The sequence below is a fragment of the Ostrea edulis genome, chromosome 1 (assembly GCF_947568905.1).
Source record: "Ostrea edulis chromosome 1, xbOstEdul1.1, whole genome shotgun sequence".
NCBI lineage: Eukaryota > Metazoa > Mollusca > Bivalvia > Ostreida > Ostreidae > Ostrea > Ostrea edulis.
The window spans coordinates 55731011-55744430 of NC_079164.1; the positions used below are offsets into that span (position 1 = coordinate 55731011).

The window sequence follows — 13420 nt, forward strand, 5'->3', positions numbered from 1 at the left end:
CACGTCGCGATGGTATAAAGATTATATTATCAAATGATAACAATTTTATTTCAATTCATTCTGCTTTATTTTTTAACACACCACAGGGCCGATATAGCTAAACATGGTCTTAGTCCTTTTGATCAGAAAAGCTCACTTCAGCCTTCGGCTCAGGTGAGCTAAAAAGTTAAAATGTACCCGTAATGTACCAACTTTAAATGTGACTATTCAAAATGTATCCGAAATGTACCGATTTAAATAAACCTTGTAATTTCACAACAAATACAAATAATATGAAAATAAAATATGTAAAAATGTATCCAAATTGTAACCAACAAAAATAAAATGAAGTTCTGATGTACTCGGAAAGTACCTATTGGAAAATTACTTAAACAATTTCATAACTGATTTTGAAATAAGAAAGCTTTCATAGTCAATTGTACCAGCATTATGTACCCAACTTCAATCTGACATGTTTTTTTTCCATTGATGTATGTTGTAGACATTTTTTGTTTTAAAAAAAAAATATATGAAATACATAGTGCAAATCCTGTTGATGTTAATGAATTTTAATTTATCTATCAATTTTTTTTTTGTTCTGCCATTATAGTATTAAATAAAATCTGAAGGATTACATGAAGGGATCCATCCCTAAACCTCTAAATTAATGGAAAGCTATTTTCCATTTTAAAAAACAATTAAAAACAAATAATTGTAGAGACCTAGTAGTAAGATAGTCTTTTGAACTTGATAATGCTACATGATTGTATATTAGTCTGCAGCAATTTCATAAGAATTTAATTTTCAATTAATTCTATATATATATATATATATATATATATATATATATATATATACAAAGCACTAAAATGACCAACGACACGAACAATCAGATTGTCAAAACATTGATTAATTAAGTTTATTGTTTTTCATTTCGGACATTTTGGATCAGCTCTTTGGACGAATAAGGCATGTCCTAATTCGCTCCACTTTTAACATTGATTGGCAAGCCTAAAGACCAAAAAACATGTAGTCTGCATTGTAAATACTTTTGTAGATTAGTGTAGTTGTAGTGCTAGATGTATTTATATGTAGTTTTTGTTATTATATGCTCTGTTGATATTGGCCACATTATGTAATTCTTTTTGTTTGTCCTGAAGAAGGGACGGGTCGTCCCGAAAATTTGACAATCTGGTTGTTCGTGTCGTTGGTCATTTTAGTGCTTTGTATAATTTTTTGTATTTGACCTTGTATCCATGTTGTGGATCCGACACTTTGAGGTATCGGGTGAAATGTTGGAACTTTAGTGCTTTTATATATATATATATATATATATATATAGAGAGAGAGAGAGAGAGAGAGAGAGAGAGAGAGAGAGAGAGAGAGAGAGATAGATAGATAGATAGATAATAGTTACTTTTCGCAATGATCGGTAAAAGTATAGGTAAAAAATCAAAAAGATACAAGAAGACATTTAGTAATAAAGCTTTAGCGCTTTCATTTCAAATCTTATATATTCATATATCATTTCAAATCTTATATATATATGTAAACAATCTGTATAATACATACATAAATAGACCTGTGTTTGATTATTTTTTTGTGTGGTGTTTTTTGGTTTTTTTTTAATATTTCACTGTATGTCAAAAGATGTCCCTGCAGAAGTAAATTATTGAAGAGCATCATATTATTTTTATAAACTAGTTAACTTATTATAATTAATTATTATAAACCAATCAATCCAGAGCGGGTCTTCACAGTACTTGGCTCTATCAACCGTAAATTGAGATCGGGTTCCTGATAAAAAGCATCGGGTGTGCACTCCCGAGTTCCCGCACATAGTCAGCATGCAGACGCACTCGGTACTGACCAGGCTGGTTTCAAAATTTTTTATGCCATTCTGAGAATTACACTATGCAGACCTGGATCAATGTTTATATAGTTCCAAAATGAGTTTACTCTGAATGACACTTCAGTTCATGCACATTTTAGGTAAGTCCAGTGAGACTGCTTAGGTCTATATATGTATTGTGGAAGGGAGTTCCATGACCCTGATATGTCTTAAATTTGTCTGACAGCCAGTCAAATTGGGATGAATTTAATTCCACTATCAGTTTCAAATCACTGATTTAATTTGAACAGATCATACAAACTGTTTCTATTAATTTTAAATACTAGATATATGTAACATGTCCACAAAATAATTGCATTATTATTTTTTTTTAGAATGTACGTCATCAATGTTCTCCCAAAGGAAAGTGAGCAAAAACTTATCCAGAGAATCAACAGCACACTTTTCTGAAACTTATTAAAATGTGCAGGTAATATTGCTGTTAAAATATTTTGTATCCTATGATCTGTAATAAAATATAAGTGGCATATTCATTTGATATAACTTTAACCTTAGTTATAACACACACACACACACACACACTTATATATATATATATAGTACCTCATTAATGACCTTTTGACCTATTAAGGCTTTCTGATGGTACCAAATTTGATCTTCTGACCTTGACATGAATTTTGACCTACAAATGTACTTGTCTGAAAAGCGTTAAGTTTGCATGGGGGCATCCATGGTTCACATTCATGTCTTGTTGCTGTTCAGACTATGAAAAGATGCATACATGCCAACTTTCCCGATTTGTGCAGGATTCTCCCGATTTGAAGCAACTGAAAAGACAAATCCTGATATCCCGATCGGGATTGCAGAAATACCCCGAAATCCCGATTTTCTAAAAATATCTCCCATTTTACGACAACAAACCCCCATTTCCAACCGGAATTTGAAATCCCGCTTCATTTCTGAACTGGCCAATCAGAAATCGGGACAATAGTCAACCATTGCTGTTTACCTGTGTCGCATGGTGTCGGGTTGGTCTGCCTGTGTCGGGGTGTTTATTGGACAGTGCGAAGCATGTTTTGATAGTAATTAATCGGGAAGACGGATTTCAAATTGACATATCCTTTACACAAACATGAATGACAACAATGATAGTGTCACCACCAAACAATCGGACATTCCCAATTTTTGCCTCTTGCTGACAGCATCCAAAATTTGCAATAAGGTACGTCAAATATATATTTTTTCCAACTATAATAATATAGGCTATCCAAATCTATCCGTCTATAGTGATGTATTATATAGTCTATATAGTATAGTATTCATTAGATATACTTTGTGATGCGTAATTCGCACAAGTCTGTACTGAATTTTATATTTAGCAAGTAGCCTTAATTTACAAGTAAAATTGTATATTTTAATGATTGTGGTTTTTTCCTGGTAATTATTTCAGATGTCATGGGTGCAAAGGTTTTGTTCATAAACTTCATAGCAGGGCAGATCACTCCTTTTCTGGTTGCAATGCAGATTATTCCACCAGACTCTGCAAGCCCATGTTTACAGACAAGCAAGATCGTCTTTGTAGTCGTACCTAAATGCATGTGCTTTAATTTAAATTTTGATATATAGACCAGCCAATGTTTATTGTATGGTGTAAAATGATGCAACCTTAAGTATTATTTGATATTTATGTGACTTATTGGGAAAAAATTTTGCTGATTAGATGATTTTAATAAAATATTTATGTATATCTTTCAAAGTTTTTTTTTTATATAGTTAATGGTCAAACACACTTGATGTTGTGTTAATATATGATACATTTACAATGATTTGATTGATATTTTATTTGAAAAGACAAATATTTATTTTCATGCTAAAATGACGTGAATTTTGAGCTTTGAAAAAAGGTCGTCGCGCGCAAAATCCCCCATGGGGATTTTTAAAAGTTGGCATGTATGAAGATGTTGCTGTTAAGAATGATTATCTAGCACAACCATTTATTGCAAAGTTAGATCTTGGTATTGTATTGCATGTGTTAATCATTTATGATGAAAATTTATTCATTTATGCACTTATTTACATGTATTTGTTAGATTTTAATCGGATTAATAATATAGGAACAATATCTAAGAGAATATAATATATAAGTATATATTTAATTTAGAAGGTTAAAAGAGACGAAACGGGTGTAAAATAAAGACAATTTGGACCGTCCTCAGCCAGGGTCAACTGAATTAAAGACAAAGAAGAGTGCAGTAAACTACATTCGTATTGTGATTTGGTTTGATCATATTTCATTAAATGTTTTTTTTTAATTATTATTTGCAGGAGAAATAGGATTACGAAGAAGAGAAGCTTTGTCATAATTTTTTATAGCATGAATTAAATACAATTTCTCATATATTAAGATTCTTCATTTTTTCAGGACACATGGTTGGTAATATTCATGAAAACTAGCAGAACTCCAGTACATTTGAAGTGTTAGTCAAGTATACTTTAGGAGAGGCAAGCAAATTCTGGAAAATGCCCTAAATGGTACCCGAAAAATGCCTAAAATGGTACCCAGATTGTACCTAAAATGGTACTTATGTTGTACTAGGAAAGTACCTAAAATGTACCTAGTTTGTACCCAAAACATACCTAGAATGGCACCAGGTTTGTACCTAAAATTGTACCCGCAAAGTACCTATAATGTACCCAGTTTGTACCTAAAAACTCTCTAAATTGGTAACCGGATTTTACCAATAATGTACCCGAATAGTACCTAAAATAGTACCAGAATTGTACCTAAAATGTACCCGAAAAGTTTCTGAAATGGTAACTGGATTGTACCTGAAAAGTATCTAAAATGTACCCAAAATATACCCTGAAAATGTATCAAAGAAATGTACCCAAAAGGTACCCCAAAATGGGAACAACAATGTTGACAAAATTGTACCTAAAAGGTACCCCAAAAATAGAAACTTTCAAAGTTGAAATAATAGCGTACCCAAAAGGTACCCCAAAAATTAAAACCTGAAAAAGTTGTATGGGAAAGAAAAATGTACCCGAAAAAGTACCTGCCTGCAGCTAAAAATATTTTTAAAGTGCGGTTCCAAAAAGGGTAGACTAATTCAGGTACCCTTTAGGTACATTCCAGGTACCTTTTGGGTACATTCCGGGTACTTTTAGGTGTATCCAAAGTGTACCCGTAAAGTACCCAAAGTGTACTACCTGAAATGTATCTGAAATGTACCTATTTTCTGTAAGGGTCACCCCTCAGGCTCCAGGGGTGCAGGAATCCTCAAATTTACAATTTATGTCCCTAGATCTTGTTAAAAAAATGCTTCATACCAAATTTGAAAAGAATTGGAATGATAGTTATCAAGAAGAAGTTAAAAATGTCTATTGTTCACACATTTAATAACTGACCATTTTGGCCCCACCCTGATACCAAAATACCTACCCCTGGGATCATCAAATTTACCTGTTCTTTCTTACTATCTATTTACTTTCAATTTAGTATCAATAGCACTAAAGAAGATGTTATTTAAGTGTTTTACACATAAACACCATGTACAAAGTTTGGCCCCACCCTGGGGTCAGAACCGGGCCTACCCCAGGGATCATGAAATTTACAATTTTGGTAGAGGACATCCTTCTCTACATCACTATGCATTTAGATTTTCTTACACATGTGTGCTTCTTGAGAAGAAGATTTTTGAAAATTGGTCAATTTTGGGCAGTTTTGCCCCGCCCCTAAGGTGCTGGAGTCCTGAAATTTACAATTTATGTTCCTCTTGTCCCAATGATGCTTCATACCAAATTTAAAAAGAATTGGAATTATAGTTATTAAGAAGAAGTTAAAAATGTACAATTGTTAACACACGACGGACGACGTACAACGACAACCAATTGCAATACTATGATTATATCTATTATGTAGATATATACTTATCAATAAAGTTCAGTATTTTCATGCTTTCAATTTGTTTATTTATTACTGTCTGCAAATTCTATTCCCTATCTTGAAACCAATGTCTGTAACATATACCATGCACATAAAGTTTTATCAACTTATTAAATTCAAAGGGTTCCCATATCAGAGATTTTTCAAGAATATCCCACAATTCACTGACGGTTCGATTTCCATTTTGCTAACACATATTGAATTTATGTTGACCTATAAGAGAGCTTGTACTGAAAGGAAATATGTATTTCATTTTTTTAACCGAACTGATATTGATCTGGAATAAATCAAACATCGAATCTTGGTACCTTGAATTGCAATTCAACTGCATGCATGCTCATGATTATAAATATTGCTTCAACACGTACTGAACAGAAATGAACACTTTACCTTTAAGTCTCTATGCACTATATTTTTCCTATGTATAAATTCTACAGCTTCTATCAACTGCTTCATGATAATCCTATAAAAGGAAAAATTATATGTAAATTTGTATTATTATAACATTTAATACAACCCAGAGTATAGTTTAAAGCTGACATGAATTAATAAATATTAGTTTCATCAGAATGAAAACTAGTACTAATCGTAATGGGAATTAACTGTTACAGATGTTCCCCAAACATTCCCCCCATTTACCAAGTGGTGTCATTTGTTTCAGTAAAAGTGGTTTTGACTATATCAATCTATGATTAGTGTCTGAATATATATAACTATTTTATAGCATTCAATCCATTCCATGCTAAAATAAATCAGTTAAAGACATTTAAGTAATGATTAAACATAAAAATTTTGAAATACACCTGCATTCATGTGCATGCAAGTTCAATTAATGAAATTTTTGTTCACACCATTTAATATAGGCATTCATAACATCAAATTAACTTACAGCATATGGGATTTCTTTCGTTTGAGGAACAAATTAGATAGAAATCAATTTCTATTTGGTAAAAATAATGAATGGATTATTCCGGACATTTCATTTGTTTTCAATTTAAATACTTGTTTAAAGAATGAAGCTAATTTTGACCTATGTTATACGATGTAATGTAACTTGGTGCAGTTTACACTTTATACTCCGCGAAGCAGATTATAAGGAGCGTAAACTGCACCAAGTTACATTACATCGTAAAACATAGGTCAAAATTAGCTTCATTCCTTATAATTTAATGTAAAAAGACAAAACTACACAGCACATATCTTCATTTATACAAAAAAGTAAACAATTACCGAGTTATAGAAATCACTTGCACCGCGCAAGGATTCATTTATCAACAGACTGAGGTAGCGTCGAACGAGAAAACCGCCATCTTGGTTCTATAATGCACAGCCGGAGCATGACTACTTTATTAATCATGTAAATTTGAAAATGCAAGGTGGTGTTTTCAACGAATCCTGATATAGAAAATAGGTGTAGGCTACATATGTAGGCCTAATGTTCACTGCGCAGCGCAGGATCGACTTTTGAGATGCTCCAACAGAAAGTATCGGAGAGTTGTTCATTCTTTTTATAATTCTAAACCCGACATCACACAAAATATGTCATGCATCAGAAAATGCTACATGAATTGCGGTTTCTTGACTTTATAAAAGTTTTAAACTAAATTATAACTTACCATTACATATGCAGCATTGTCGCCTAATCTGACACAGTAAAATAATGTAAACAATTCACAGAATGTGATCCACATATGTACATGTCATCAATTTTGGCGTGACGTCATCTAGTATATGTAAATTTTGTAATACATGAAGCATAATATATGCTTTGATAGGTGGATCAAGCAATTCCTCAAGTGAAAATATATTTCATAATGAAACAGCAAAGTTGCAAATACTTATTCACCATTATTTGGAAATGATGATATCGTTGTGTCGATCAGAATTAGTATCCAACGAGTTTTTACCGTTTAATGTTTTGTGCACTTGTGACCATATATCAGGTTTTTTTCCGCGTGTATCCAATTTCCGCTTTGATCGCGACGATTTCCGAATCGCAGAATATAAATCCGCATAAATTTAATACAAAGTTTGCTTTTATGATAAAGTTATACGACCAATCTACCCCTCACATCTCAAAGTCCGTCGAAATTCACAACTATGAAAACAAAGGCCTTGATTCCCCGATTCTTGATTTCATTAAATAAACAACAACTCAGGTTTTGTTAATTAACCTCATCCGACCCTGTGTTGATTATACGTATAAATATCAGTTGATAGCGGGGGTATAATAATTGAGTCAGTGTGTCGACTACACAAGATCACAGTTGAACTAGCTATTACCCGTGCATTTTAAAATGAAAGTGTATAGGGACGTCCCGATAATTCCTAGAATGGTCATGCTCGATTGAAATCGAAAGTAGGAATCATGTTATAATCGAAAAATGTAGTCGTTGAATAAAGGTAAAATTGCATGAAATCACACGAAAATGTTGGTCGGTGGTCACGTTAGACAGGTGGTCGTTTAATACAGGTACAATAGATACAGTAACGCCTTGGGGTGGATTATTACAGTCACATACAGCAGCGAGTCACTCATTTACTTGAATGTAAAGAAAAGTGCAAAATCGTTGTGGGATCAGTAACTCAGAAATCATGTAAATCGTTTCACTAAGTGAATTTTTTTGCATTAAAAATTAAGAGTTATACGTTCACAAGCTGGTTTCTTTTATAAGTTTAAATAATCGTGAATTATATTTTCACAATGACTTTGAAATAGTGAAAATTTGATTCGTGTAAATTTAATACACTATTTTAGGTTCTAATTCGCGGAAAAAACATGATGCGGAAAAAAACCTGATATACGGTAAGTAAAAAAAATATGTACGCCTTGTTTAACATTGAGAAACAAGAGGCCCGTGGGCCACATCGCCCACCTGAGTCACCTTGGCCCATATCTGAAGACTTTCCATATATATTTGCATGTAAAACCTTGGTCCCTATTATGGCCCAAACTACCCTTTGCAAACTTGAATCTACACTATGTCAGAAAGCTTTCATGTAAATGTGAACTTCTTTGGCCCAATGGTTCTTTTAAAGCTTTTTTCTATATTTGTATGTAAAACTTTGACCCCCCCCCCCCCCCCCCCACTTGTGGCCCCATCCTACCCCCCGGGGACCATGATTTGAACAAACTTGAATCTGCACTATGTCAGAAAGTTTTCTTGTAAATATCAGCTTTTCTCACTCAGTGGTTATTGAGAAAAAGATTTTAACTATATATTTGTATGTAAAACTTTGATCCCCCTTGTGGCCCCATCCTACCCCCCGGAGCCCATCATTTGAAGAAACTTGAATCTGCACTATGTCAGAAAGTTTTCATGTAAAAATCAGCTTTTCTGGCTCAGTGGTTCTCGAGAAGAAGATTTTTCCTAGATATTTGTATGTAAAACTTTGATCCCCTATTGTGGCCCCATCCAACCCCCGGAGCCCATGATTTGAACAAACTTGAATCTGTATTATGTCAGGAAGCTTTCATGTAAATCTCAGCTTTTCTGGCTTAGTGGTTCTTGAGAAGAAGATTTTTAAAGTTTTTCCCTATATATTTGTGTGTAAAACTTTGATCCCCCACTTGGGGCCCCATCTTATCCCCGGGGGACCATGATTTGAACAAACTTGAATCTGCACTATGTCAGAAAGTTTTCATGTAAAAATCAGCTTTTCTGTCTTAGTGGTTCTTGAGAAGAAGATTTTTAAAGTTTTTCCCTATATATTTGTGTGTAAAACTTTGATCCCCCCTTGGGACCCCATATTATCCCCGGGGGCCATGATTTGAACAAACTTGAATCTGCACTATGTCAGAAAGTTTTCATGTAAAAATCAGCTTTTCTGGCTTAGTGGTTCTTGAGAAGAAGATTTTTAAAGCTTTTCCCTATATATTTGTGTGCAAAACTTTGATCCCCCCTTGGGGCCCCATCCTATCCCCGGGGGCCATGATTTGAACAAACTTGAATCTGCACTATGTCAGGAAGCTTTCATGTAAATATCAGCTTTTCTGACTCAGTGGTTCTTGAGAAGAAGATTTTTAAAGATTTTTCCTATATATTTGTATGTAAAACTTTGATCCCCTATTGTGGCCCCATCCAACCCCCGGGGCCCATGATTTGAACAAACTTGAATCTGCATTATGTCAGGAAGCTTTCATGTAAATCTCAGCTTTTCTGGCTTAGTGGTTCTTGAGAAGAAGATTTTTAAAGTTTTTCCCAAAATATTTGTGTGTAAAACTTTGATTCACCCCTTGGGGTCACATCTTATCCCCGGGGGCCATGATTTGAACAAACTTGAATCTGCACTATGTCAGAAAGTTTTCATGTAAAAATCAGCTCTTCTGGCCCAGTGGTTCTTGAGAAGAAGATTTTTAAATGACCCCACCCTATTTTTGCATTTTTGTGATTATCTCCCCTTTGAAAGGGACATGGCAAACTTGAAAGCCCTTCACCCAAGGATGCTTTTGGCCAAGTTAGGTTGAAATTGGTCCAGTGGTTCTGGAGAAGAAGTCGAAAATGTGAAAAGTTTACAGACAGACAGACGGACGCCGGACAAAATGTGATCAGAATAGCTCACTTGAACCTTCGGTTCAGGTGAGCTAAAAAGTCAAACAAAGGTATTTTATTCTGCATGGTTTGTTCTGTTGATTTTCTATTTCACAGAAGTCCTATACAATTCTATGGTGCTACAATGTGAAATCTAAAAAAAAAAGTAGTGCCGTTTTGGGTTGTCAAGGGGGCGGGTCCCCATACCATGTACTTACATTATACAATATAAACAAACTTTTTTCAGTGTGTTCAGCCAATTAAATTGTTTGTTACAAAGTAAAATTAAATTATAAGGTATGTTCAGTGATGCGCGGTTCAATAGAACCAGTTTTAATTAAGTAACAATGTAAATTAAGTCAGTTTAGGACAGCTGACAACACACTTAAATTTCATACTAATCCAACTTGTATATATACATGCCATGTCAGCAAACTCTTTATAAAATGATAGAGAGAGAGAGAGAGAGAGAGAGAGAGCTATTTAACATTACTGACTGCAAAAACGGTCACAGGTATGTGTATACATGTATTTGTTAACACTTCTCGTCTGTTTCAACGCCCCAGACATCGATCGGTGCACGTTTTACCCGTGAAACAGCAAAAGTAACTTCAAGAAAACTGAATTATCCCTGTCTTGTTTCTATTGTGTAATTCTGATGTCACATATGCGATAAAAAAAAACCTGTTGATGATAACCAGATACAATTCCTGAACAACAAAAGAAAATCACTGTAAATATGTGACAAATATGTGGTACTTCACATACAGCTGATGATTTCTCAATTTGAGTGAAAAGTTCTCGAAAGGACGTAAAATAAACAAACAAAACATTAAAAACTTTTAAAGTCAAAATACTCTCTCTCTCGCTCTCTCTCTCTCTCTCTCTCATAAATATACCATGCCTCAAACAGACCGTCTCTCATACACATATTCACACACACTCTCACTCACCACTATCAGGCTCAGATTTCTCCACAAAAAAATCGTCAATGTGTTCGGTACTGTACAACTGAGCGATACAAAACTGGTACATCCCAACACTTGGTTGGTGCAATTCAGTGTCATTGTATCCACTTTTGTCCAAAGAAACCCTCTTAAAAGTTGTAAAATACAAAAATCATTTGATAGTTTATAAAAGAGAAATAAAACTTAAGACTTGCTAACCAACCCCCGCCCCATGATAAAAGAAAACCATTCAAATATAAACTGCATTTTCTCATTATGCAAATATATACATACATCGTATATTTATCTCCTATGGAGAAAAACAAAATTTTGACGGAATGCTCAATATTGTGACTCTCAATATTATATTTGTATATATCCATATGTTGTGTATTCGCTTTGTGTAACCCCCCCCCCCCCCCCCTCCCCCGGACTGTATTTTATAGTAGTAGAGAAAGATAGATGAAATGTAATTGTAAGTGATACATTGGATACATGTAATCAACCCACTCCATTGACCAATGCTACCAAAATCCCTATGTTTATGTTTGTCAATGTTTTCGAGAAGTCAACCCCCCCCCCTTTTTTTTTTTGAAAAACGATCTATGCGCCTATAACCTATTTCAATTTCAATCATTGTAAATCAAAATACATATCGTAATACGAGTAACCCATATGGAGCAAATTATCTTTCAGGCACCTCAATCATACCATTTAAAAAATAATTTTAATGAGTAACATATTTTCAATTCCTTCTAGGACTAATGCAAGTAAAAAGTGCCTTGCAGGAAATGTATGTTAATCCCTATCTTAGCTACACAAACTTTTTTTATTTTGTATTGTGTTTTCAAAAATGAAAGTGAATTAGTGTGAATTAGTGTTCCCCAAACAACGAAATAGTTTTGTAACCATTGCAGATTTAGTAGAACACCAAAAAAAAAAAAAATTGCCCAAACATCAGATGAAATGATATTTTCATGACATACTGTACGCGTTATTGATTGATTGTATCATGCTTACGTCTAGGTGCTTACGGGCATTGAGCAGTGAGGGTTCTTTAGTATGCCATATTGTGACACGAATCATCTGTTTTTAAGGTCATCTCCGAGGACCGGTGACATTCACACCTGATGACGAGCGTTTGGCGATGGAACTGTCACTACCTGTTTTTAACGATTTAGGTCTGTCGCGGCCGGGATTCGAACCCCGGGCCTTCCGCATGCGGGGCGAACGTTCTAACCTCTAGGCCACCGCGCCGGTGTATTTATAGATAGTGTGTGTAAAATTTTACATCGTATACTTTCTGACAAATAAATTGTTGTCTTTGAAAACTATAAAATTTTACACTCGCACTAAATATGTCACTGATGTACGTACGTCCCTAGGTGGATATTGTCGTCTGCTGTTACATGTAATATACCACATGCCGTTTCCCATTTAATCAAATGAATGTGAATGGTAAAAAATAATGCTTGAATCTTCAAGGAATATATTATTTATTTAAAAAATCGCCCATCGTTATATAAACTATTTAAATGTAGTTTGCCTGGTATGTCTCATGAATCGTCGGTTGGTGCAAAATTTATACACTGTTCTGTTTACACTATAGACATAACAACAAATATGGCATCCGGTCTGTAAGATAGGCTTAAATTTATCCGGATTTTTATTATTATGATGATTTTAATAAATGTCAAAGTGTTTAAATAAATAACTATATAAGCATATATTATTTGAAAAGATATTTACTACTCAAATGATTCTCGTTTCCTCTTCAACCGCCACGATCAACGCAAATTGCGTCACGATGGCGAATTTGTTAGCATCTTAATTTCTACTGATATTTTAACCCCTCTTCCATCGTCGCCCGGGATGAAACTAAGAAGAATTGTAAGTTATTTAGTAAATTTTTAATCCATATAAAAATTATTTCGGGCGACTAGGGAAGAGGTGTTCAATTTCACAAGTTTATCAATACAAAAACGATGAAAACACCACAAATAGCCTGAAAGCCCTTACTTTATTTGATGATGTACTACGCATGCGCGTAGATGAGTTGATTTCCATATGCTTTTGAGAGTTACTATAAGCTACTCTTTTAGGTATTTGACAGGAAAATATCTCCAACACAAAATAATTTTCCTCCATAAACGCCGGGCAGAAT

General features: G+C 34.1%; 1 protein-coding gene and 1 long non-coding RNA gene across 4 annotated transcripts in view; one reads left to right on the plus strand and one right to left on the minus strand.

The window, feature by feature from the left end:
- LOC130051808 (phosphorylase b kinase gamma catalytic chain, skeletal muscle/heart isoform-like) overlaps positions 1-13420 on the minus strand; it is a 174198-nt gene that overhangs the window by 83363 nt on the left and 77415 nt on the right. For all 3 annotated transcript variants that reach the window (XM_056154511.1, XM_056154505.1, XM_056154513.1), the window contains one exon: positions 6168-6240. In XM_056154511.1, coding sequence (XP_056010486.1) covers positions 6168-6240 — 73 coding nt within the window. The remainder of the gene's footprint in view (positions 1-6167; positions 6241-13420) is intronic.
- On the plus strand, positions 2643-5831 carry LOC130051819 (uncharacterized). The gene is made up of 2 exons (XR_008800081.1): positions 2643-3053; positions 3282-5831. It is a non-coding gene; the product is annotated as an uncharacterized LOC130051819 (long non-coding RNA).